The sequence below is a fragment of the Danio rerio genome, chromosome 4, assembly GCF_049306965.1.
Source record: "Danio rerio strain Tuebingen ecotype United States chromosome 4, GRCz12tu, whole genome shotgun sequence".
NCBI lineage: Eukaryota > Metazoa > Chordata > Actinopteri > Cypriniformes > Danionidae > Danio > Danio rerio.
Genome location: NC_133179.1, coordinates 35,640,560 through 35,668,020, shown reverse-complemented (window position 1 = coordinate 35,668,020; position 27,461 = coordinate 35,640,560). Strand labels below are relative to the sequence as shown.

General features: G+C 38.8%; 2 protein-coding genes across 3 annotated transcripts in view; one reads left to right on the top strand and one right to left on the bottom strand.

Annotated features, from left to right (window-relative positions):
* The window catches only part of LOC137491263 (uncharacterized), a 105,376-nt gene that overhangs the window by 52,048 nt on the left and 25,867 nt on the right, over window positions 1–27,461 (bottom strand). The window lies entirely within an intron of this gene.
* Window positions 193–26,765, top strand: LOC110439483 (NACHT, LRR and PYD domains-containing protein 3-like). 2 transcript variants are annotated; one of them, XM_073947408.1, is made up of 9 exons: window positions 200–277; window positions 8,880–9,199; window positions 9,828–10,106; window positions 10,443–12,258; window positions 12,743–12,916; window positions 13,022–13,195; window positions 18,236–18,409; window positions 25,677–25,723; window positions 25,820–26,765. In XM_073947408.1, exons 3-9 carry the CDS (start codon window positions 9,848–9,850, stop codon window positions 26,353–26,355), a joined length of 3,180 nt encoding a protein of 1,059 aa, XP_073803509.1. In that variant the 5' UTR covers window positions 200–277; window positions 8,880–9,199; window positions 9,828–9,847; the 3' UTR covers window positions 26,356–26,765. The 2 variants fall into 2 exon arrangements, with proteins under 2 accessions (XP_021331216.3, XP_073803509.1); XM_021475541.3 differs by lacking the exon at window positions 8,880–9,199 and having other exon boundaries at window positions 193–277.

Sequence of the window (27,461 nt, the reverse complement as noted above, 5' to 3'; positions counted from 1 at the left end):
TATACCACATTTGGAAAAGTGACCTGTTGTATTACAGCGACTGCTTTACTTTTGTACTCGCAACACTGCTATTACCAGCTGAGCAAAAGCCTACGTTTCTATCTTCTATTCTTATCTATTTGTGTGTCAGTGTTTTTTTTTTTATCTGACTGGTTATTTTCTCATGTCTCAAACAGGTTGTGACGTGTTTTTCAGAGGTGAAAGAATTTTCAGATTTGTTGTTCAGCTTGTCAGCAGTTTGGCGGAGGAACAGAAAGATCGCCAGGCATTATATAAGGTGAGAGTTTGCTCTTTCTGTGCTTTATAACATCCATGAGTGTCGTCTGATTATCCGTAGATCATCTCTTTGTGTTTCTGTGACTTTACTGCTGAGATAAAGACATTCTGAGGATTTCATTTACACCTTTTAATGTCGAGTGTGTTTATGGAAGAGGATCACAGAAAGCAGGAAGCTTCTAATTCTGATACTGAAATCTGTGTTTATGAGTGAACTGTGTGTTTATGAGTGTTTATTAAGCTGAGCACAGTGGACATTTCTTTACTTATATATCATTTTAGTCGTTTGATATGCAGTGACACACAGTCAATTAATTCACCGAGCAGATCAGCCACTTTTGACGTGATTCAGAGCAAATCTACAGGGAAACATGCCTGGCAAAGTTCGCATAGCATAGTGTGAGTGCGCCCTTACAGAAGCTCCTAAATGCAGAACACTCAAACTGCAATAACAGTATTTATGAATGCATTTAGTTTATTTTACAGTGGATTTACACAATCTTATTTGTAGATACATAAGCTAAAACCCTGAAAAGGTTCACCAGTCAGACCGGTTTCATTTGTTTGTCCAAAGTGTTTCTGCTTAACTGATTTTGATGATAAACAACTGCTGTGGCTACAACTGTCAACTGTTTTACATTATTCATACACTTTTATTTTTCTAAATACTATTACACCTGTACATTTCAGAGATCATGGCATTTCTCAAAACAAACTAATGAATTCTCCTCTAAATTTTTTGTCAAAAGTACATTCATTCATTTATTTCATTTTCGACTTAGTCCCTTTATTAATTAGAAGTTGCCGCAGCAGAATGAAATGCCAACTAATCCAGCATATGTTTTACGCAGCGGATCGCCTTCTAGCTGCAACCAATTACAGGGAAACACCCATACACTCTTACGTTCACACTCATGGACTCAATTCCCCTATAGCGCACGCCAACATAGGGGGAACATGAAAACTCCACACAGAACTGCCAACAGACCAAGCCGGGGGCTCGAACCTTCTTGTTGTAAGGCAATCGTGCTACCCACTGCGCCACCATGCTGCCCCCTTCTAAAGTAAAATGAAAATACATACAAATGTTTTTCCCAATTGTTTGAGGTCAAAATTATACAGCCATTGTTGGATTATAAATCAAGGGTTCAGACTGACTTTAATGAACATCTCAAAGTGTACCTGACTGCATAATTGTGCTGTGTTTGGTCATCAAAAATCACCCCAGGATTCCTGACTGATTGTGAAGGGTTAGTTGTAGCGGACTCCAGTTTGATCATGAAAATATGATGTGCAGGCAGAGTTGCAGGCAGGACAAGTTGTTCTGTTTTAGCTTGATTGAGCTGAAGGTCTTTCACTCATGTGGAGATGCTTTAGGTAATGATATCCTTGTAGCAGGTTGTTCGTTGCCCTGAGAAAAGTTTGGACTCTTCTGGCTTTGTGAGGGAGGAAGAGAGTGATATATCTGCAGTAAGAGTGGATCTTAGCAGCTAATGGCCCATTTTCACTGAGAGGTACAGTACAGTACGGTATGGGTCACCTCTATCAGGCTTGCGTTTCCACTGCCTTTTGGTGGGCGTGGTCAGACGACATCATTTTTACTCGAGGAAATGTCTACAGTTTAGCCGTACGGGTCGTTCACATATCATGAGAAGCACGTCACAACAAAAACAGATGCTTTACACATAAATACTGTATAAATGTTCACTACTAACCTTTCTATCAGCATGATTTGATTATAACTGCAGATCAGTGACGTAGTGTAAAGTAGTCTACTGTACACCTGATGACAAGGTTTGTTTGAGCTCTGGTGACCATGGCTGGTTATTATATGTAGAGTTATATATTATTACGATGTAGTGTCTCGGCTGTGTTTTTAAAAATGGCGCTTCATTTGTTTTCATTCATCTGCTTCTGCGAGTGACATGGAATGAACCACCAATTTATCTAGTATACATTTTGCGCAGCGGATGCCCTTCCAGCTGCAACCCATCATTGGGAAACATCCATACACACTCATTCACACACATGCACTAGGACAATTTAGCTTACTCAATTCCCCTATAACGCATGTGTTTGGACTGGCAAAAACCCGAGCATCCAGAGGAAACCCACACCAACATGAGGAGGACATGCAAACTCCATACAGAAATGCCTACTGACCCAGCCAAGGCTTGAACCACTGACCTTCTTGCTGTGAGGCGATCATGCCACCCACTGCGCCACTGTGATGCCCATCTTTGGGATAATTATAATTGGGATATTGTAAGACAAGGAAAGTGTTTTTTTGACGTTGCATGCATATCTCAGACTGTTGTTGGAGTCCCCCAAAACCGAAACATGACCTTTTTAATGCATAATAGGGGCTTTAAATGTCCTTAAGAGTTTCAGGAGAAGGTAGATTTAGCAGTACTGATTGCAGACAGAACAGACTGATACCTGCTCAAGTCAGCTGCATTCTTGGATTTACAGCATTTTCTCTCTGCTGCCCTGCATATAGCAAATCTTCTGTACCTGGATGACCAGCGTTCAGTACATTCTGCAAAATATAATAGAACAGGCATTTCATGACTTGTATTAGTAGTCATGGTGCGTTTGATTTACACACTATCACACAACTCAAACTACTGCCTAGGTAAACATTAAAATGCTTCAACGCTAACACTAGGGCTAGTGCTTCTTTCTCAGATGTACTGTACTTTAGAGCATTGGTACATTCATTATGTGTGCATCTATCTATCTATCTATCTATCTATCTATCTATCTATCTATAAACTGTTTTAATCTATCTATCTATAAACTGTTTTAATCTATCTATCTATCTATCTATCTGTCTGTCTGTCTGTCTGTCTGTCTGTGCATCTATAATATCAGTGTTGAGAGCAACACAGTAAAGTAAGTACTGTAATATATTAGTTTTTGCTGTAATGCAGAACTATAACTGATGACTTTTCCAAGTTTGGTAATAACCCAAAGTTAAGTGGTGTTATTTATACTGTGGTGTCCCAGATGGTAAATGTCTAAGGTAAGACAGTAACAGAGGAAAAGAGTAAAGTAAACTGAGTTGAGGTGAGCAAGTAGCGGTCCTCAGTGCCCCACGACAAACTTTTTTTTTTCTAGTGGTTTAACAAAAGCACAAATTTTAAGAGTAAAATCTGAAGTTTGAAAACAAACAAACAATCAAAAGCACTCTTTAACTAGAGGGGGAAAACTGTTTAAACTGACGAAAAAAAAGAAACACACTAAATCCCAGAATATAAACAAGAGAAAAGAGGTTTACAGAAATTAAATGGCATCCACATCCCTACAGCTTCCCACACAGTACACACTATAACTTGGATAAATTTCAGACAATAGTGATCTCTGGTACTTTCAGCAACACTACAGTAAGGCAGGACAGATCGTTATCATGATGAACACCTGCTGCTAATAAGTGGTTTAGGATTAAAGTTGCCATCACACTAGACCTTTCACCCCTATAGACTTACATTTTTTACACATTGCATTGGAAAGTTCGAGCTTGGTTAACTCTGACCTGCGAAATAGCATGATAGCATGAGACCAATCAAAGATTAAAACATGACCTCTCTCGACAGAAATTTAAAATATGGACTAGAGCTGCACAGTTAATCCTAAAGAGATCGCGATCTCGATTCGACCCCCTAGACGATTTTACAGTTTTTCTCAGTCGCTTTGGTGCATTTCTCAAAACACTATTTACATTTGCACAACAGGTAATGCATTTCTCAAAACAATTAGTCATTTGTGCACATCCTAGTAGTTTCTCATTCCTTTCAACAAATTGCAAATGCTCTCGGACATGCATCAATTGCTTCCATACAACTCTCTGCTATTTATAACATTATCATTTGCTTATGTCATGTCAGTCAAAATGAACTAAACTTGTAAATGCTGAATAGTCATTTCATATAAAACTAATAGTCCTTATTTTATTACTTGAGTCATTACATACCAAAATGTTGAACTTGATGTTAAAATCGGTCAAGCAAACTTTATAAAAATTTTTTTTAAACCTTTATTTTCCTGAAAATGTCTTTAAAATTGAACAATTTGATGAATGATTTACTGACCTGTGTATGTTGCAGATTCAGTTCCAATATGTACTGCAATATTGTTTACAGTTGTGCACAGTTCAACCCAAAAGGAGTTTATGTTTGTTGTAAATAAGGGTGTGTTTATTGTTTTGCACAATGCTGTGAATAAATTAGGATCGTAAAGAGCAAACGCAGAGTAAAAAATGTGAAACATACATATTCAGTGTCTTGTACTCAGAGAGCTCACTAAATGCAGTGATGTCTAACTTTACTGTAGTTTTCAAATGCCTGTGCAAATAGTATAAAGTGCTGTCTTGAGCATTTTCAGGAAGTTTCACCAAAATCTGACTTTTTTGCATTGAAAAAATGTCCAGAGTGAACTGTCATAATGAAAACATGACTAAGCCATTTGACTATCTTGTTCATAAACAATCGTGTCAGGACTTTTCATTTTGATGATACTGACACTTTGATTGACATGAATACTTGCTTTTGAGGAATGAACTATCCATTTTGAGCATGTGACGCGCTTTTGCAGGTTATCAGCTAGGTTTTGCAGTTTGCACTAACTGTTTTGAAAAATGCATTAACTGTTGTGCAGGAATGTACTGGTGTTGTGAGAAATGCACCAAAGCGACTGAGAAAAACTGTAATCCAGCATTTCTTTGATTCTGTCAATCATATTTTTAAGTTAAGGGGAGAAGCAAAGGCGGCTGCACAAGTATTTTCATTCTTTTCAACTGAAATCACACGTGTCGTGAGCTGCTGACCGTGAGCTTTACGGCGCGTGTGCGCGCGTGAGTCTAGTAGAGCATCTAGTAGCACGCATGCGTCTAGTCACCTTTAGTGAACAGAACCTGCTGTGAGTAACAGATAATAAAATTGTAAATAATAGTGATGGGAAGTTCGGATCATTTTACTGACTCGGATCTTTGAGTCTCGTTCATTAAGATGAACAAATCTTTTTTCGAGTCATTTCGTTCAATTTGCCAAAATATCATTAAAATGTTATGAATTGATCCAAACACATCTACTACTAGCCCAAAAGGTTGACTGCACAACAAATAAGTCATGAATAGAATATAAGAAGGAGAAAATAATAATTCAATGTTTACCTGCTCTTTTCTCTATGAAGGTATTGTTGTCTTTTTGCTCAGCTCACCTCTTCATTTCTTTAAATGTCAGGGGTTCATTCACATTATTATGCCTGATAATCAATGCACAGTCTAAGCTGATAGGAGCCATGATTGTTCATTCATCACGTGAGAGAATGACTCAAACCCGAGGACTCGAGAGATGAACGGTACAATTCTTTTTTCAGCTCTAAACGCGTATGATTGGCCCGTGAGGAACGAGTGACTCAGACCCGATAGAGGACTCGAAAGATGAACGGATCAATTCTTTTTCCGGCTCTAAATGCATATGATTGGCTTATGCCAATGTGATGAAGACTTGAAATTAATGATACCTGAACAAATGTGCGCACGTGCGGATGAACGAATTACTCCCTGAGAGGACTCGTAGTTCCCAAGTCATATTGAAGATTTGTTCAAAATGAACGAATCGTTCATGAACGACCCATCACTAGCAAATAATACTGAGTTTGTGGCACAGAAGGATCGGTTGAATGTCGCGCGTGAAGTATAAACAGCACTTAGCAGTGAAAATGAAACTGAAAGCGTGGATATCATTTAAATAATCATATCGCATTTTAGAGTTAGGACTGCGACAAGCATTTGATATGTTTTTTCTTTAATAGCGAACACAGTTGTGCTTGAAAATAAATGTTTACAATGTCAGTATAACTACTCTAGCCTATATAATGTTGATTTTACCAGTGAATTAAATGGTTTAATATTGTTGTCAATAATCTCAAGCATATATCACAAACATAATTCAACATCAAAATTATTATAAGTAGAATAGAATTATTGATAGAAACCAGTAGACCTACACATAATATTATTATTGTTGTTTTACCATATGTTTAAGAAAAAACAATAATTGCCGACTCATATTAAGTTCTATTTTACATCTTCAGAATTTTGAAAGAATCATGATCTTTATTTTAAGCAAAAAAAAAAAAAAAAAGAAAAAAAAATTCGCAATTCTCATTTTAGCCAGAATCGTGCAGCTCTAATATGGACCAATTGCTTGCGTTTTAAAAAGTTTAATCATCTTGTTTAATCCTGCCCTTTTTTGCAGTGCTGTACGACAAAATTTCGCAAGCTCAAACTCTAGTGTAACTGCAGTTTAATAAATAAATAATCAATAAATTAACTCAGTACGATGATTATTCACTGGTCAAATTTAAGGCAAAATTAACTATTTTTAATAAGCTTCTTTATATTTCCATTAAATCTCTGCTTGATATTAAAGGGTACAGGTGCACTTATCCTGGCTATCTAGGTCTGTGTACGTTTTGTTCATTTGTTTTCCATTTTCAAACGGAATAAAGGAAATGGAGAAAACGGCCATTTTCCCGTTTTTCTTTTGCTCATGAGAAAATGAAAAAACGAGATTATGGCTGGATTTTCGTTTTTTTTTTTTTTTTTTGGTTTAGGGTAGGAAAACGGATAAACGACTTTAAAATTCATTTTACACATGTAGGCAGTGCTGAAACGCCCACTTTCACGTTCGCCCTCAAAATAAAAGCCTTACACGCAGGCTTTTATTTATTATTAATTAGCCTATAATTAGCCTATATTATTTATTATTTTTATTACTTTATTATTTTTTAGCCTATAACATACTTAATAGCCTAAGTTTACATATTCTATCATTTGAACCACACACAGTTGGCAGGCTTACATTCATTGCGTATGTATAAACTAAATAAAAACGTAAATAGCAGTATTCTTAGATGTTTGCCTTTAAAATAAGTTCATAGTTTACTGCCAAGCTTCTTGCTGCTGTGCACCTGATGCTGAGCAAAGATAGCCATTTCCGAGCAGCACCTGGTTTACATGATTGTTTCAGGGCTATTGTAGGCCTAAATAATACTCTGTATAAAAAAATAATAATTTATTATTATTATTTTTATTATTATTATTATTATTATCAGTATTAATATTATTATTTACTTAGTTATTAACTTAAATGATTTAATTTAAACTTCAAATTAACAGAATATGGCAAATAAGTGTTTATTAAATGGAGGTCAGTTGTTTATCTTAATTATAATTATTAAATTATTAAATATTATGACATTATAATTCAGTGGTGTATTGGTGAGTACGCAGGCAACCCGTGAAAACACTCTTTAAGATTTTAATACAACACCAAAGTAGGTCTGTCTTATTTTTTGTTATTTGTTGCTGTTATTATTGTGGCATTATTTATATATATATATATATATATATATATATATATATATATATATATATATATATATATATATATATATATATATATATACATACATACACACACATACATATATACTTATACATATATATATACACATGTATATATATATAGGCCTTGCCATGGCAGGCTGCGGAATATTTTAAATAAGTGGTTTATACTAAATAAAATACAATAGGATCGGTGGATGTGCAATCACTAGTTTGAAAACCCCTGGTTCAGATTAACATACGAGCTAGCTGTCTGTGCGCTGCGCTAATAACTTGACATTTGCTATTTTCGGTGCTGCCAGATGCATTTACTGCATAAAATAATAAAAAAGGTAATTCGGTAAAGCGCGCGATGCGCGCAGAAATAAGCGCACTATATGCCTATGCCGAATTAAGTTCTCTTTATTTCTTTCATCAAGACTTTTCCATGTGAGGAATTACAGTTATTAATAGCTTAGTCCTTATAAACGATCAGTTTATAAAATACACAATTTACGGATCAAGCCTAATGAAGAATAAGAAGAATATGCAACGCATTATGATCCTTGAATGATCAGAGCGCATTTATATAAACTATATATTTTATATAATCCATAAATATTAAAAAACATTATACATTTAAAGTAATGGAACATTATATGTTATAAAATCTAAACTATTATTTAGGCTACAGGCTGAATAAAGGCGCCTTTTCGGGGCTGTTCAGCGCGTGCTATGAAGAAAAGATATGACACAATCTCAATAAAAACATGATTCTTATTTACAATATCTAAAGAGATATAAAACATCTAACATGCATCTCCATTCTCAACGAGTTTCTGTGTTCTGCATCCTTCACAGACCGAGTTCTTATTCCGTGGTAATCTGTTAATATTCTCATTTTTAGAAGAGTCTGTAAAGGCTGTTCTGGCATACTCTTGATTAAAAGTGAAACTGACCGGCGCAACGAATGATTTGTCATTTAAAATAAATACAGATATAATACAGTTATGGAACTATGAATATTTCATTTTAATTTCATATTATTATTTTATTAAACTAAAAAAACAGTTTGTGTTTTTGCATGCAGCGTATTGTGAATCTTATTTTGAAGCACTTCAAATACTATTCTTCCTTTTTATTTTCATTGTATTTTTAATATTTTTAATTATACCAAACAAAATTGGTTCTAAACAGATACATTTTCCTATAGGCTACGATGAACTCAGGTGGTGGATCTGGCCATTAGTGGCACTCAGGTAGCAGCTCTGGCTGTTTGTAGGATTCATGAAGATCTGGTGCCCAACATTTGGGGAATTTTAGAGGATCTGGCGTCCGCCATTCAGGGAATTCTGGAGGATCTGGCACCCTTTCCGGGGACTCGGGAAGGGGATAGGTCAACTCTGGAGGATTTGACAGCTCTTTTCAGTGACAGGGGATCTAGCAGCTCTGACAGCCCCATTGCCAGTGGATATTGCTGCCCTTGTGGCCATGTGTGTCAAAAAAGTTTTTCATTCAGAGGATTCTGAGCATGTACATGTACATCTCTTAAACGTATATATTAGTCTTCAGTTTTTTCAGTGTTCACTTTTTTAATAATTCTACAACTGTCAGAAAAAATGCACCAATAAGGTACATTAAATATAACTGTACCTTTAAAGGTACACAATAGGCCCTTATCCTGTGCCCCATATGAATTATAAGATCTATACTAGAGGTACAGAAAGTTACCTTTTAGGGTACCACCACAGTGATGGGCAGTTTTACCCAAGAATGTAGTATGCTTTTAACAGTAGCCATTTTTTGTGAAACTCTTCCAGTCTCACCTGTCATATGAAGTCTTTTTTTTAACTGGCTTTCTTAGTTTTCTAAAATGGTTGTGTTTAACCAGTTGAACATCTAAATAAGCACTCATGTATGGTGATTCAGGAAGAAGAGTTACAGAGCTTCTGCCAAAGACACAAGTTAGGTAGATAAATAAACATCTACATCACTCCTGGTTAGCAAGAGCCACATAAAAGAGTGACAATTTTCAAAATTGTCAATTTTGAAATGTCAAGTTTCTACTTAGAGATTAATTTCATTATTTAATTAAAAGTAAATGCTTAGGTCCATATGTTATTGTGAAAGTAATGCAGATGTTGTTGCTCTTGTCCTGTAGCTGTGAATGGGTGAAGCATCATGGCGAATGTTAAACTGCTGCTCGACAACTCACTGAATGAACTGGTAGAAGCTGAACTAAAGAAGTTTCAGTGGTGCTTAGTGAACAACCATAGTGAGATTTCAAAAGCTGAAATGGAGAATGCAGACAGGTTGGATACAGTGGATAAGATGGTGTCATGTTTTGGATCAGAAAGAGCTGTGAAGATCACCGTGGACACCCTGAGGAAAATAAAGCAGAATCAATTGGCTGAAGAGCTGGAGAATACACAGAAGCAAGGTATTGTTTAATTCCTTGTCAAAGTTTAGAAATGTGATCATTTGATTCCATGTTAAAAACCTGTCCTAGCAATGGTTTTTGAGTCAGATGTATTGTCATAACATTTATTGCACAGCTTCAGATGTCTTAAATTCAGCATTGCTATGGTCAACAGTGATGGTCAATCATAATGCTAATGTATGTAAATGGGTGCCTGAATTTCACATTATCAACATTTATATGTTTGTCTTCGTTCATCAAATTTTTTTTATATGTGTAATTTTTTTTATAAAGGGAAGCACAGGGCATAATCATGTTTTACTTTATTGTTTTTTCCTCTCTCTTGTAACGGTGCAGCTTCAGAGACCTGTAAAACTCCTCCTCTTGATTACACAAACATCAGCCATGAACTCAAGAAGAAATTAAAAGAGGAATATGAGCAGATATTGCTTGGTGATTCACAGACGGGTCACCAGAAGTACCTGGATGATATTTTCACTGATCTGTATATGGTGGAGAACAAGACTGGAGGAAGAGAGAATGACCATGAGGTGATGCAGATGGAGTCAAAACACAACCAACAGACAGCCAAGGATAAACCACTCAAGTGTAACAATATGTTTAAAGTCCAACCTGACACAAGTCGACAAAAGAGAAGAGTCCTGACACTGGGGATTGCAGGAGTGGGAAAGACTGTCTCTGTCAACAAATTCATCCTTGACTGGGCTGAAGGAAAAGACAATCAGGAAATAGTCTTCATATTTCCACTGCCGTTCCGTAGACTGAATCTGATTAAAAAAGAAAAGTACAGTCTTATAGGTCTGATTAACAAGTACTTCTTTAGTAGACCAGCAGGACTGAGCTCTCTTCCTGAAGAACAAGGTAAGGTCATGTTCATCTTTGATGGACTGGATGAATATCGCTTTCAATTGAACTTTGAAAAGGATGATGGTTTTACAGATATTGATAAGGAAATGACAGTGAGTAAGATAGTTACAAATCTTCTAAAGAAAAAACTGCTTCGTTCTTCCCTCATCTGGATCACATCCAGACCAGCAGCAGCCAGTCTGATACCCCAAACCTACATTGATCAGGTCACAGAGGTTCGAGGATTTAATAATGAGCAGAAGGAGCAGTATTTCATCAAAAACAGCAGTGCTGAGGTTGCTGGAAACATTATCGGCCACATCAAGAAATTCAGGAGTCTGTATATCATGTGCCACATCCCTGTCTTCTGCTGGATCTCTCTTACTGTTCTTCAGCCTCTGCTGGGTCAAGAGAGCAATGAAAAAACACCCACAACTCTCACAGGGATGTACACCAACTTCTTACTGTCTCAAAAGCAACAGATGAAAGAAAAATACAGCAATAATTCTGAACCTGAAGCCAAGGCCTGGTCTTTTGAAGACATTGTTCTGAAGCTTGGAAAACTGGCCTTTGAACAGCTGCAGAAAGGACAACTGATTTTCTACAAAACAGATCTGGAGAAGTGTGGGCTAGATGTCAAGGAAGGGTCTGTGTTCTCTGGATTATGTACTCGAATGTTTCAGGAGGAAAGCCCCATTTCAGGGGAACAGGTGTACAGTTTTGTACACCTCAGCATTCAGGAGTTCATTGCTGCTCTCTATGTGTTTTTCACTTACAACGACAAGAAAGCAAATCTTTTTCTTGATTCCAGGAAAAAGGAACTGACATGGAAACTCTCTACAAAGACCCTTATTAAACTTCACAAGGATGCAGTTGAGAAGACTTTACAAAGCAAGAACGGACACCTGGACCTTTTCCTCCGGTTCCTGCTGGGTCTCTCTCTGGAGTCTAATCAGAGTAACCTGAAGGAGCTCCTGCCAGGACTGAAGCTCAAAACTGAGAACATCAAAGACACGACTGACTATATCAAAGAGAAAATAAAGAAGGAGAAATCAGCAGAGAGGACCATCAACCTCTTCTACTGTCTGAATGAACTGAAGGATGACTTTGTGGAGGAACTCCAGAAGAGTCTGAGCTCTGGAAATCTTACAGCACAGGATCTGTCCTCTGCTCAGTGGTCGGGTCTGGTGTTTGTGCTCCTGATGTCAGAAGAGACTCAAGAAAAGTTTGAACTGCAGAAATACAGAAGATCTGATGAAGCACTGATGAGACTGATACCAGTGGTCAAAAACACCACAAGAGCACTGTAAGAGTTTTCTGTATACATACTTATGCCCATTCACACATTGATTTGCAACACATCTGCAACCCGTGAGTTATATGTATGCAGTGCAGAAACAGCAGACTATTTGTGCTTTCACATCAAATATGTATTACTGATTTCCTGCTGTACACAATATCTGTTCTCCCTATGTTTACTCCATTTTCAGACATTTTTTTTGATACTTTGAATATTTTTTACACATTACAATAATATAATAACTCATTTCTGTTAACACATTGAAATGTTTAAATATAGATAGTGTGCATTTCAAAACTGATAGCTCTAATCTGTTATCATGAGCCTGGAAAAAAGAAAAAAAGTAAAGTTTTTTATTGAAGTTTTTAATAATAATAACTAATAATTATCACAAAAAATGTGAAATGTTAGCGTTAAAATGTTTTTTTCTCTGCTTTGGATTACCCTTGCTAGATAAATGCAAAACCATTATTTCTGTTTTTCCTCACAGCCTACAGAGCTGTAATCTCACTGTTCAGTCCTGTGAGAGTTTGTCTTCAGCTCTACAATCCTCAAAGTGTGTCCTGAGAGAGCTGGACCTGAGTAACAATGACCTGCAGGATTCAGGAGTGAAGCTTCTCTCTGATGGACTGAAGAGTCCAAACTGTAAACTGGAGACACTGAGGTCTAATCTCAAACACTTGATTGATTGATTGATTATATTTTTATGTACATAAGATGAATGACTTAAAATTAAATTGTAAATTTGATTTATGTTCTTATTATTCAGATTCGTCATATGTAAACTTGCTGCCAAATCTTGTGAGAGTTTGTCTTCAGCTCTACAATCCTCAAACTGTGTCCTGAGAGAGCTGGACCTGAGTAACAATGACCTGCAGGATTCAGGAGTGAAGCTTCTCTCTATTGGACTAACAAGTCCAAACTGTAAACTGGAGACACTGAGGTAAAATAAAAAGATAAAAGGAACAAAAAAGTTTTTAAAAAGGAACAAAAGGCCAAAACAAAGTATGCTACCTAATATTAAAGATCTCTTACCTAATCTAAAAATAAAGTCCTGTAAATAAAATGCTCCAGTTACTAAAGTAACCCTCGTTATCAGAAGGGGGAATGTCAGTGCTATGTGGAAACTTCCACTATGGGTATTTCGTCAGAAAACAATCATCTAATATATAGACAGATATAATATACTATATATAGATTGTATATAAACAGGCCAATGAAATGCCAATGAGTTGGCAGCATCAGCATGCATAGCTGGCGGTACTTACAATCCATTTTGAATAAAAGTGCAGCACATGCCAAGCTGAGGCATTCTCTTCTAACTGAAGAGATTTTCACGCCCAACAGGTGAGGTGCAATCATTGTGGCAAAGAAACATAGCATTTCTGTTTCCCCCTCGGGGAACAAGGGTTACTTTAGCAAACGTTGCGTTCCCCTTCGGGAGGGGAACTTCAATGCTATGTGGAAACTTCCGCTATGGGGAAATGTATGGAAAACATCACAATGATTGAACCTTACCTTGCCCCCAGTGAGAGGTTATGCTAAGCCAAGAGCGTGAGCGCACTTGCATCACCGGAGGCACAGTCTTCCAACCTGTTCCCTGGCCCTTGTTTATTACACTTCAACAGAAGTTTTACAGATTTAAATGTAATAGTGTGATTTAGATATGGAAGTGTGAGAGAAGTAAGATCGTCCTCCGACACCTCGCTAACCACTGGCGAAGTCCACTGAAATTTTTTTAAGTGCTTTTGGATGAAAAGCCCGGCCCTTTATGGGGAAAGAGCAAGTTCCCTCTTCTCTAGATGGCCTGTGTCAGGGGCACTTTCCGGTACGTTTATCAGACTTAGCGCCGCCCTGGGGTGGAGAGCGCTGGTTGGCTTCGAGGTGCTCTGTGCTGCTTCTCGCCGAGGGCATCCGCCTCCCAAAAGCAGTGGATGTGGATGGTTTGGCAGGGAAAAGCGGTCTTACATCCCCGCCGATAAATGACTTAGCCCATCACATCCGACTCCACCACCATAAATTCCAGGGTGAATTTACAGACGGTGATGCCTAACAGGCCAGCCTGGGATATAGTCCTTCCCAGGGCACACACACAGCAGACTTGTGATCTGTACAGCACAGTCAGGTGCGGTGCGGCGCTCGTGTAACAAGCCTGGGTCGGAACCACCCTCATGCAGCTGGGCCAGCGCCTGCGCTTGGTAGCGCTGGTAGGTGGCCATATCGTGCAGGGTAAAGGCAGCCTGGCCCGCAGCTGTGTGGGCTCTGGCTCCGCGGGAGGCAGAAAACCAACATGCCTTGGACTGGAGTCGGGGCTGATTTCACCAGAAGAGGCACCACACAGGCCCGCACTGGCACTCTTAATCTGGGGAATTAACTCATACCCCCTGGCTGCTCCTCCATCAAGGGTGGTGAGGGCAGAAGCGCACTTTCAGGAAGAAAAGGACAGGAGGCTAGAAGGTCTTGCTTTCTTGTCTCCTTCACATACACCTGTCTAGTCGGTCCGGCTTTGGGGCTGGGGGATAAACCCTCTCTAGGCCCACAGCCGAAGCAGCCTGGGAAAGCAAGGTTATCATGTCTGCTTTTAAATCTTATGCCACACTTGATACCCCAGTGGGAGCAGGTCTGAATCTTCCATCAGACAATGACAGCCCGTCCTCTGATGCAGAGATGGACATTTGAGCCTGTGTCATCAAGTGAGAGGGCAACCATGCAAGGATGGAGCGCTTCTCTCACTCGAAGCTTGGATGGAGCGCATGGAGCAAGAGGTCTGCAAGCCCAAGGGCGGTTGATATACTCCCATTTTTACCCTCAGATCTGCCCGAATGCCCACCATGGAGCGGGGGACAACTGGAGTTGGTGGCCTTTTTACAAGAGAGCGAGCTGCATGCTGCACCCCCTGACATAAAATACTGTGCTCGTACCTATCATTCAGGTACAGGAAACCACCGTATTTAGAAACGCACAGTCGAAGCAACATCTTGAAAAAGATGCGCTTCATGACCATGTTGCTCTTTTAGGAAATTTGCAACAAAACATACTGCTCTGGGGGACTGGACCGAACCTAAAGCACGCCAGGCAAAGGAGAACTCCAGCTCGACCGTCTGCTGCCACGTATCACACACTCTGTACAGGGAGAAGCAGCCCGCTTTCTCCTTTTCTCTCTCTCTGTTGTAACAGTCAGAGAAAACCCTTATCGACTCTCTCAGAAGCTTCATGAAAGGCTCTTCAGCTAGAAAAGAATGCCTCCGCATGGCACACTCTGTGCTAATATTTCCAAATTAGTTGTAAGTAGCGCCAGCTGTGCATGGTGACGCTGCCAACTCATTAGCATTTCATTGGCCTGTTTATGTACTCTTTCAGATGATTGGATTCTGACGAAATACCCATAGTGGAAGTTTCCACATAGCATTGAAGTTCCCCTCCCGAAGGGGAACAACAGTTCTACCCTCCTTATCTCTACTTTAAACAAGAGAAAAAGTGGCAAAATAAAAGGGTGTTTCTTTTCTATCATTCAGCAGTAAATAAACATTTAGCCACAACTAATACAGAATACTGTCCTATTACCGTATTTAACATAGTAGCTCACCAGATGACTTTGAGAAAGGGTTTCGGATAGAAAGATATCACTACCACACAGAGAACTTAAAGCGATCTGCTAAAACACACACACACAACAGCGAGGGGAAACAGGAAGAGAACTCAATGAATAGTGCCAACAGCGTGCTTTTATAATTGGCGCCGTCCCTCTCACAGCTACACCTGATCTCCGCTCATGTGGAGAAAGAGAAAGAGACAGATAAGGGAGGATACAACACACAGGAACCATACACACCCCTCTGATTAATTTCTCATTGCCCGGTTGTCAAACAGGAAAGCTACATTAACACAACAACACTAGTTACATAAATACATTAGAGGGTCAGGAAGCAGAGCCAGTACAGAAGCTTCCGCACCTGTATGATCACTCCTGAGGGGTCACATATGGGCACAAAAGCCCATGTCAGAATGCGTCTTTTCTATGAGAGAACATACACCGGTGGAGCCATTCAGTGTCTGGCTGCAGCAAATATTACACGATGTAAATATTTGGTGGTGCTTCTTGTGGAGGAGGCTGTTTGAAAGGGAATGAAACTTGTGGCCCTTTTAATCTGGCTGTGGAAGCAGGGTATTAGCGGACGCACTCCATTCCACTCACATTTATTTAAACTTCTTGTTTATTTTATAAATAATTAATCAGCAAAAATGCTTAAAAATTATATAAAATGAATTTGGTTGCAAAAAACAGGAATCTTCCAACAAAAATGTTTAAAGCTGTCAAAATTGTGACAATGTTTTTACTTTTATTGTATTTGGTGTACTGCTGTGCTGTATTTACCATGATTTGATGATGTTCACAACCAGCAAGTTAAAAAATAAATGCAAAACTAATATTTAAATAAAAGTGCATTTCCAAAAAACGGCTCCAGCACTGTTCCTCTCTCTCAGCCGTCATCATCATAGTGTTGTGCCTCTTTTTGCCCTCAAACAGAGAATGAAATATAACTTTGTTTGAAGTATGCCAGGACCTTCACTCACTCACTCACTCAATTTCCGTTAGTTCATTCCCCCGTTTATCAGGGGTCACCACAGCAGAATGAACCACCATTTACTCTGGCACATGTTTTATATGGCGGACTCCCTTCCAGCTGCAAACCCGGCACTGACAGTACAACCTTCAGTGCTGGGAAACAGCCACACACTCAGAGGAAAGTAATAAATGAATGAGAATGTATGCATGTTCATGGTAACTGTCATTAAGTGTCATTGGCTCAGTTATGTAATTTCAAATGCAAATCTTTGTTTTATGACAACTTGACAACAACAAATACATCATGACATGTGTATGTGTGATGGTTATGACAACTTGACAACAACAAATACATAATGACGTGTGTGTGTGTGTGATGGTTATGGCAACTTTACAACAACAAATACATAATGGCATGTGTGTGATGGTAATGACAACAACAAACACATCATGACGTGTGTGACTGTAATGACAACTTTACAACAACTAATGCATCATGACTTGTGTGTGATTGTAATGACAACTTTACAACAAATACATAATGACATGTGTGTGTGATGGTAATGACAACTTGACAACAACAAATACATCATGACATGTGTGTGTGATGGTAATGACAACTTGACAACAACAAATACATAATGACATGTGTGTGTGATGGTAATGACAACTTGACAACAACAAATACATAATAATGACGTGTGTGATGGTAATGACAACTTGACAACAACAAATACATCATGACGTGTGTGAAGGTAATGACAACTTGACAACAACAAATACATCATGACATGTGTGTGTGATGGTAATGACAATTTGATATTACCAAGCAAACATAACTTCAGGAATCCGCAATAAACATGATTGTCTAGTGAACATTATTATTGGGTCATGAATTGTATAACAGCGTCATTATAATGTAATTAATGTCATTAAACATTCATGATGCTGTTATACATTTATTTGACAGCAGAAAGTTTTAATGTGAAATTGTAATGACAAATTCCACTAAAGTTCCACTACAAGAAATGATCATAAAATTTTTTTTGACACAATTCTAATGGCCTCATGACAATCATGTTTATGACAGATTTATGAAGTTGGCTTGGCAATGTCAAGTTACACAACAAAGACATCTCAAACAATGTCATGTCTGCATTTATAATGGCATAACTGACCTAATGAGACTTAATGACAATAGTCTTAAGCATTCATAATATCTCATCCATATTCTTGACATATCACAACATGATTATAAAGGTGTCATGGCAGTCTTATGAACACCCCTTCAAGTAAAGTGTTTCCATTTTTGCTTTTGTGACTGAAACTAGAGCAAATATCAGCTTCCGCACAGGTGACTGTGTTAGTGACGTCTGTCAGACTAATGTGACAGGGGCTGTTTGTGTGTGTTTGCAGATTGTCTGGCTGTATGGTGACAGAGGAAGGCTGTGGTTTTCTGTCTTCAGCTCTGACTTTAAACCCCTCACACCTGAGAGAGCTGGATCTGAGCTACAATCATCCAGGAGATTCAGGAGTCAAGCTGCTGTCTGAAAAACTGGAGGATACAAACTACACACTGGACAAAGTCAAGTATGTGGAGCATATACATGGTTTTGTTAGGGTGATTTTTGCGTAGAGACAGATAGCCAATAATCTGGTGTATATTTCTAGATTCTGGAGACGGTCTTAGAGTTTAAGCCTGTTGTACTGTTGGGTCGCTTTCATTCACTCTAAGTGATTTTGAGTCTTAGTTTAACTTTCTCTGTGTTTCAGCTAGTGGAAGGATTTTTGGTGATTAATCTTATTTTGACACACATTTTGAGAAAATGCTTTAAAAATAAAGAAAAACTCAACAATACACTCTGGGCAAATGTACTAGCCTTTCATTGTGTCGGAGATGAAAACATCCACTAAATTAAACTGCGGTAAAAATGTGTCAGAAATGTTTTTATTTTTTATTTTATGTTTTGGGTTAATAGTAAATAGTTAATCCTGAACTACTGAAGAGTTTTTAGAAAATTACTGGATTTTAACTCTTTAATTGCCAAATAAATAATGTCACTGATTTGGTGAAAAAGACACACAAAATGGCGTATTTTCAATATAAATACTAATTGTGGACTAGATTTATTTGACCTTTTATCAGTGTTGGACATGTGAAGAATTAGCAACAACACTGGCTTTAATGCATTGTTAGATGTTGTGCAGCATTAGATTTTTCTCCCTAATTTACAGTTTGTTTGTTTTTTTTTTTTTTTTTTTGCTGTTTTGTTCCCTGTTCAAAAGTTCTTTAGTGAATTTGTTGCGGTACCGCCATCTAGTGGTCACTTTAAGAAACTGCAAATGATGAAACATTCAGTAAGTGCAGTTGACCGCATGGCAATTGTGTGACTGCCAGATGTGGGTAATCCTCATAATTTTCTTGCTTGAAAGAGTTTGAAGAGCAATAGCTGTAAGTTTTGTTTACATTTAATTTAGATGATATGTATATTTCTGACATTAATGTGTAGAGTAGACCAGGAGTCCATTCTTCGTACCTCGCTTAAATGATCTAAGATGATTTGGCAGATTCTGGATCTTTTAATCTTGATAACTAATCTCTGGCTAATTTGGTTCTTCAAACAAGTTCGTGAATCAGATTAGAATGTCTGGATAAACTGATCTGAGATCGCTGCGCAGGTTGTGAAGGACAGATCTATCGATCCTCGAAATCATGATCAGCAATGCAACGATTGGCTGATGGTACAGCAGCGTAATGACATCATCTGATTAATATTCAATTATCCATGTCAGCAAAATTACATCAAATTAGCAGTAAATGTTTTGTTAAATATGACATGCAAAAATCTTCCACAATTGTTATGAGCTGCAGGCTTTACACTTTCATTTGTCAAGAGTATTCATCATGTATTTTAATGCATATCAAGGTATTTAGTTCTACATTTAAAAAAAGATTTTCTTTATTATAGTAGACGTTTTTTTAATCGGTGTAAAGAATAACTGGATGTTTACAAAAGCATTTTGATATTGGTAAAGGCGTCTGCAACTTTTTTTTAAAGCATAATCACCGGCATATTAACTGTCAAAACATGTTTATGACTGCATTAATGTATTATTTCTTTAAAAAAAAGTCATATATTGCGCATGTCTATTATCATACACAAATTTTACTAACGCGATCTAAAATGTTCATATCAATAAGATTTCTCTTTGGACCACCAGTACTTTTAAATGTACTTTCATTTCGAGGGTGCAGATTGCATACGTTTTATTAATATATATAACTTTATTTATTTTATTAATAACTATAATTTTATACATGTAGTTAAAAATATTTACTATTTTCCAAGTGTAAATAACTACTACCGTAAGAAAATATCAGAATTCGGTACATACTTTCTGTATTATTTTTGCTAAAACTAACCTGATCTAATCCTGTTTAAATGAATTGAACCTGCTCCCGATCAGGTTTGACCTAGCAGAACTGTTGCTATGACAACAAATCTCAGATTAGCTTTGAAGAACGAAATGATCCTGGATCGTGTCAAATCGTCAATATCCAAATCCAGCTAACGGAGTAATTCCTGTACAAAGAACAGATCCCAGATATTTTTTGTATACATAGCTTGTGCCTTAAGACTTTCAATGCTCGTCACAAATGTATTGTCACGGTCGGGTCATGAACTTGGGTCTCTGGTGTGGAAACCAGTGTGTATACTACTAAGCCACAGGGGCAGTTGTGTTGGACCCAAACGAAAACACTCGAAGAGGGAATCCAGAAAACAAGGATTTATTTTAAAAAAAGGTCAACTTAGATTCTTCTTAAAAATGAGGTAGCAAAACAGACAACTAAGGGTCTTCTCAAAATATTCTAACAGTATAATAAACATGTAAAGAAAACTTCATGAGGGGAGAAAACAAATAGACACTAAGGCAGCCAGCAACAAGGAAAATAAAACAGTCTTACTAGACTTAGCTCAGGAGATCAAGGGAACGCAAGGCAAGTTCACCAGAGAGGACTCAAAAACTGAGTGAGGTACACAGACAAAGTGACAACTTAAATACACAGGCTGGAACAAGTCACATGTGATCAAAATTAAGTAAACAAGACCACACGAGGAAGAACAAAGTAAGACGGGAAACAGGGGGACCTCTAGGGGAATGGAGACAAAGTGCAGGATGGTGACAAGACCGCCTCCCTTAGAACGGCTCTGACCTTCCTACCAGAACACCCTGGCCTCTGGGCATGAAACTCCCGGATTAAACTAGGGTCCAGGATGTCTTTGGCAGGAATCCAGGAGCGCTCCTCTTGACAGTAGCCCTCCCAGTCAACCAGAGACTGAAGTGAGTTCTGGACCCTCCTGGAGTCCAGTATCTGGTGGACCGTGTAGGCTGGCTGGCCATCAATGATCCTGGGAGGTGAAGGGGGTCTGCGAGGGGGGGCAAAAGGAGAAGACAAGACAGGTTTTAATAAATAGACATGAAATGTGGGATTAATTTTAAGTAAACGAGGAAGAAATAAACGATAAGAAACAAGGTTAACTTCCCTGGCTATTCTAAATGGCCCGATGAACCTCTGGGACAATTTTCTGGACTCAACCTGAAGTGGAAGGTTCTTAGTGGCCAACCAGACTCTCTGACCAGCACGGAAAGCAGGGGGCCTTCGACGATGACGATTAGCCTAATGTTGGTATCTCAGGGAGGTTCGAAGGAGAGTTTATCTAGCTCTCCTCCAGGTTAGTCAACAGCGTTGAACAAAGTGCTGGGCTGAGGGAACTCCCACCTGCACCTCTCTCTCAGGAAACAAAAGAGGGGTATATCTAAATTGGCATTCAAAAGGGGAAAGTCCAGTGGCTGAGGACTTGAGGGTGTTGTAGGCATATTCTGCCTACATTATGTAAGAAGACCAAGTGGTGGCTTTATTGGCTGCAATGCAATGCACTGTAGAGTGGTTTCCAGATCTTGGTTAACTCGTTCCGTCTGACCCTTAGACTCAGGATGGAACCCGGAGGATAGGCTGGCAGTGGTCCCAAAGAGTCTGCAAAAAGCCCCCCAGAACCTGGACAGAAATTGTGGAACTCGGTCAGATACAATATCTTGGGGAATGGCAAAAACTCTGAAAACATGGCTCATTATGAGCTCAGCAGTCTCTTTAGCTGATGGCAACTTGGGCAGGGTAATAAACCGAGTTGTCTTAGAAAAATCGGTCCACCACAACCAACATGACAGTGTTGCCCTGGGAGAGTGAAAGTCCCGTAATGAAATCCACAGAGATGTGTGACCAAGGCCTGTGGGCAACAAGTAAGGGAAGGAGCAGTCCCTGAGGTCGCTGGTTTGTTGCACCGGAGGGGGCAACAGTCCTTGAACTAGGATTAATAGAAGAAACAGGTTTTTCAAATGTCTCAGGAGAGTAGGCTCGGGACAAGGCGTCTGGCTTGAGGTTCTTGGAACCAGATCTATAAGTCAGGATGAACTGAAATCTGTTAAAAAACAGAGACCCTCGAGCCTTGGCCTGCTGGAGATATTCCAGCAGCTCTCGGTCCCCCACATGGTAGTTGCGCTCAGTATAGACAGGCGACGTGAAATGAAAGCAAGTCATTCCTCTGAAAGCAAGTCATTCCTCTGTGATAAAATGGCTCCTACACCCACATCCGAGGCATCCACCTCCACCATAAAAGGTATGTCTGGATTAGGGATAGAGAGGAAGAGAGCTGAGGTGAAATGATACTTGAGATCCTTGAAGGCAGCTGCTGCTTCAGGGCCCCAGTCAATCTTGACTCCTCCTCCCTTTGTCAGAGCTGTCAAGGGAGCCACAACCGAGCAGAAATTTTTGATAAACTTCCTGTAAAAGTTTGCAAAACCCACAAACCATTCCACCTCTTTCACTGTGGTTGGAATAGGCCAGTTGAGAACAGCTTTAATCTTGCTAGGGTCCATCTCCAGGCGACCAGGGGTGACAATGTACCCAAAAAACTTAATCAGAGCAACATGAAACTCACATTTTTCTGGCTTGACAAAAAGATGATTTTCATGGAGTCTTTGTAGAACCCTGCTGACATGACCCTCGTTCTCCTCCACAGACTTGGAAAATATTAGTATATCGTCCAGGTAAACAAATACAAATATATATAACATGTCTCAGAAGACATCGTTGATAAGTGCCTGGAACACGGCAGGGGCATTGGTAAGCCCGAAAGGCATCACCAAATATTCATAGTGGCCTGTGGGGGGGTGTTAAAAAACGTCTTCCTTTCATCTCCTTGCCGTATCCGCACCAGATGGTAGGCATAGCGAAGGTCAAGCTTGGTAAAAATGGAAGCTCCTTGCAGCAGCTCAAAAGCAGTAGCTATAAGAGGCAGGGGATATTGATTCCGAACGGTAATCTTGTTGAGACCTCGGTAATCAATACATGGCCTAAGCCCCCATCCTTCTTCCCAACAAAGAAGAAGCTAGCACCAGCAGGGGAAGTGGAGGCTTGGATGATGCCAGTTGCCAGGGACTCTTTGATGAAAGCATTCATAGCAGCCTGTTTAGGGGAGATAAGGAGAAGACTCTGCCTCTAGGAAGGGAGGAACCAGGGAGAAGGTCAATTGCACAGTCGTCTGGGCGGTGAGGTGGCAAAGAGGTGGCTCGAGACTTACTGAACACTGCCCTAAACTTATGATAGACAGCAGGAAATTGAGACCGATCTACAGACTCTTGAGGCTCGGCATGAGGGGCTGAGAGGCTCTGGGTTAAACAGGTGAAGTGACAAGAAGGACTCCAATCTAGAATGAAACCAGTAGACCAGTTGATATGGGGATTGTGTCTGTGCAGCCATGGATGACCTAGAATGACCGGATACTCGGGGGAATCAATAAGGTAGAAAGTCTTCTCCTGCTGATGTTTAGCAATAGAAAGTTTCAGGGACTGAGTGGCCTCAGTTACTCTGCCGGGTTCAAGGGGTCTACCATTCAATGCAGTTACTGCCTGGGGATGAGGAAGAAGGTGGTGTTACGTACAGTCCATAGGTAAAACTATTTATTAATTTTAAGGAAAGGATCTGGGTTTCAGTCGACAAGACGGTTTACGACCACTGGCTCCACAAAGTCTGGCCTCCGTGACACCTTTCGATATCCAGAGAGATGGACCTAGAGACTTCAAAGACATTCCGATCTCCCCCCCCCCCCTCCTAACAAACACACACACACAAGGACATTAGTCCAAAAAGTAATTGGACTGATCGGGGAACAGCACAAAACTACAATGTTATGTTTGTAAACATAAGGAGATCAAGGAAACGCAAGGCAAGTTCACTAGAGATGGCTCAAAAACAGAGTGAGGTACACAGACAAAGTGACAACTTAAATACACAGACTGGAACAAGTCACAGGTGATCAAAATTAAGTAAACAAGAACACACAAGGAAGAACAAAGATAGAGGGGAAACAGGGGGACATCTAGGGGAATGGAGATAAAGTGCAGGATGGTGACATGTATATAATGCACAGAGATCTAAATCAAAAATACAAATGTGTGCCAAATTAACACCATTCTTACGATGCATTATAATTTGTGAATTTGATGTGTTTTAGTTATTACTAAGAATTGTAATCTTTTTCCTTTTTAGTTTCACCCTGGTCCATTGTAAAGTTTATCTGAGCAGCAATAAAAGCTGAATTATACAAAGCCCACATTTCTGCACCTATAATAGATGGAGTTTAACTTGTTGTCAAACTTCTGAGAGACAATTGAGGGAGGACAGTAAATGCCCAATTCACTTCTATTATAATCACTTTTTTATTTTTCTGATAAAAAATAAAACTCTCTCCCTTGTCATCCAAGATGGAAATGTATTCAGAGTATAGCTGCAGCTCCAGCAAAGACATGATCTCCCCTGTGCTTCAGTCTTACTGTACACTGAAATCCCTAATAAAATGGCTGAACAAAATTAATTAGGTAAACTCATGCCTCAATTTAATTGAGTAGCGAAGTCTCCCAAAACTTGCATATTTAATTTTATTTACCTTGCCTGTTTGGTATATTATATTTAAATTGTTCAGTTCAGTGTGTGTGTCTGTGTGTGTGTGTGTAATTATATACTATAAAACACGTTTAAAATAAAAATAAGTAGCCATATATTCCCATTATGGTGAATAAGTATACATGAAGCCTTCTTTCCCGATTTAAATAAAGACCTTGCACATTGTTAAACAAAATCTGTTCAATTTACAGAGTAATACTGGAAGCTGGTGGCCAGGATTTTTATGTAACAAATACAGAAGTTTTATAGAAATGCTTACATTTACAGAAAATAACCACATTTCACCAACTGATACAGTGTTCAGTTAACAAAAACATAGATCAGTGCACAACAATGTAAAGTCATTAAATGCAATTATGTGTGTTTACAATTAGCAAACAGATGTATACTTCATTAGTAACTACACAGTTACCTTTAAACATGAGAAGATACAGCACAATGTCAGATACTATCAGTTATATGAATATGAAATAACTAAACGCTAATGCTTAATGAATAATGAAACAGCTATATGCTAATGCTTAATGAATAATGAAATAACTATAAGCTAATGCTTAATGAAACAGCTATATACTAATGCTTAATGAATAATGAAATAACTATATGCTAATGAATATTGAATAATGAAATAACTATAAGCTAATGATTAATGAATAATGAAACAGCTATATGCTAATGATTAATTAATAATGAAATAACTATATGCTAATGATTAATGAATAATGAAGTAACTATATGCTAATGCTATACACTACATTTGTGTTTGTGTGTGTGTGTGTGTGTATAAGCTGATGTTTGTTTACTGACTGAATGTCAATCTGTGTGTGTTAACAGTCTAGATCATGGAGGAAAGAAGAGGATTACAACAGGACCACGCAAATGTACGACTACACACTCACACATTCTCTCTCTCTCACTCACACACACACACACCAACACACAAATGTGGTTATAAATGTGTGTGTTCTTGTGTTTAGATGTCTGTTTCCTCACACTGGATCCAAACACAGCACACACTCAACTCATTCTATCTGAGGAGAACAGAGAGGTGAAGGGTGTGAGAGAGAAACAGCCGTATCCTGATCATCCAGACAGATTTGATTATTGGCCTCAGGTGTTGAGCAGAGAGAGTGTGTGTGGACGCTGCTACTGGGAGATTGACTGGAGTGGAGAGGGTCATGATGTTGCTGTGTTTATATCAGTGTCATATAAGAGCATCAGGAGGAAGGGAGGAGGTGATGAGTGTGAGTTTGGATATAATGCTCAGTCCTGGAGTTTGTTCTGTGATTCCTCCAGATTCTCATTCATACACAATAACACATGGACTGATCTCCCAGTAGAGCCGCTCAGCAGGAGAATAGGAGTGTTTGTGGATCACAGTGCAGGAACTCTGATCTTCTACAACATCTATAGAGACACAATGAGCCTCATCCACTCAGTCCAGACCACATTCACTGAGCCGCTCTATCCTGGATTTTATGTTGGTTCTGGATCATCAGTGAAACTGAGCTGAAGACTGAGGAGAGATTTACTCAGAATCCTCTCCAGGAGCAGCCAGTAGCAGTGTGTGTGCATGTTTACTACTGTGTACATGTGTGTGTGTCTGCACATGTATTTACTGTTGTGTGTGTGAGCGAGAGAGAGTGAATTTATGAGTGTGTGTGTGTGTGTGTGTGTTTTTGTGTGTGTGAGAACAAATCCCAAAGGCAGATACTGATGAGGTCAGGGCCTGATGTGTGGACTTTTATGGGGGTTTTACAATGTGGTCACATGTTGACTGGTCTGTTTGAATGTCTCAGAATTTGTGTAATGTCTCCGGTCCTTCAACTCTTCTTCTTCCTCTGCGTTGTGTGTAATACTCTTTGATAAAGGATAATAATTTGATTACTCCTTTTTACTGGAATAATAAACAGTACAGCCCTGTTAAGTGGATTGCTTGCTGCAGACATACAACGTCCACAGCCTGGCTGTCTCACAGCATCTGCTTTGTTACATCATTAATATCCACATATGAATAGATAATCATATGAACATTTTGCATAAAACATAACATTCACAATTAACAAATGAACATTGACATACCTGTAATAATAAACAGTACAGCCCTGTTAAGTGGATTGCTTGCTGCAGACATACAACATGTAAATAAAATAGAAAATCAAATCAACCGCATGGCCTTGCTAAAGTGCACAATCCAGTAGACATTTATAAAAAGCCATTTAACTTACAAAAACTACATGTCACAAGTCACACTGAATGCTTAATGATAAAAATCGCTACTTTCTTAAGTTAATATTGATAATATTGAGAGGGTCATGATGTTGAGTTCTTTAAAGGTTTGGAAAATGTTATTTAGGGGACCTTAACAGAACGTTCTAAGAATGTTTAGGAGACCATGCCTTTTTGGAAATTGTGACGTTCTCAGAACGTTCCCATAACATCCCCGTCAGTGTTAGGGACGTTGTTTAGTAACATTCCCAGAACATTCTGAGAAGGTAATGATGTTGAGTTCTTTAAAAGTGTGGAGGAAGTTATTTGGGGGACCTTTACAGAACATTCAGAACGTTCTGAGAATGTTAAGGGGACCAAACTTTATTGGAAAATGTAACATTTTTAGAA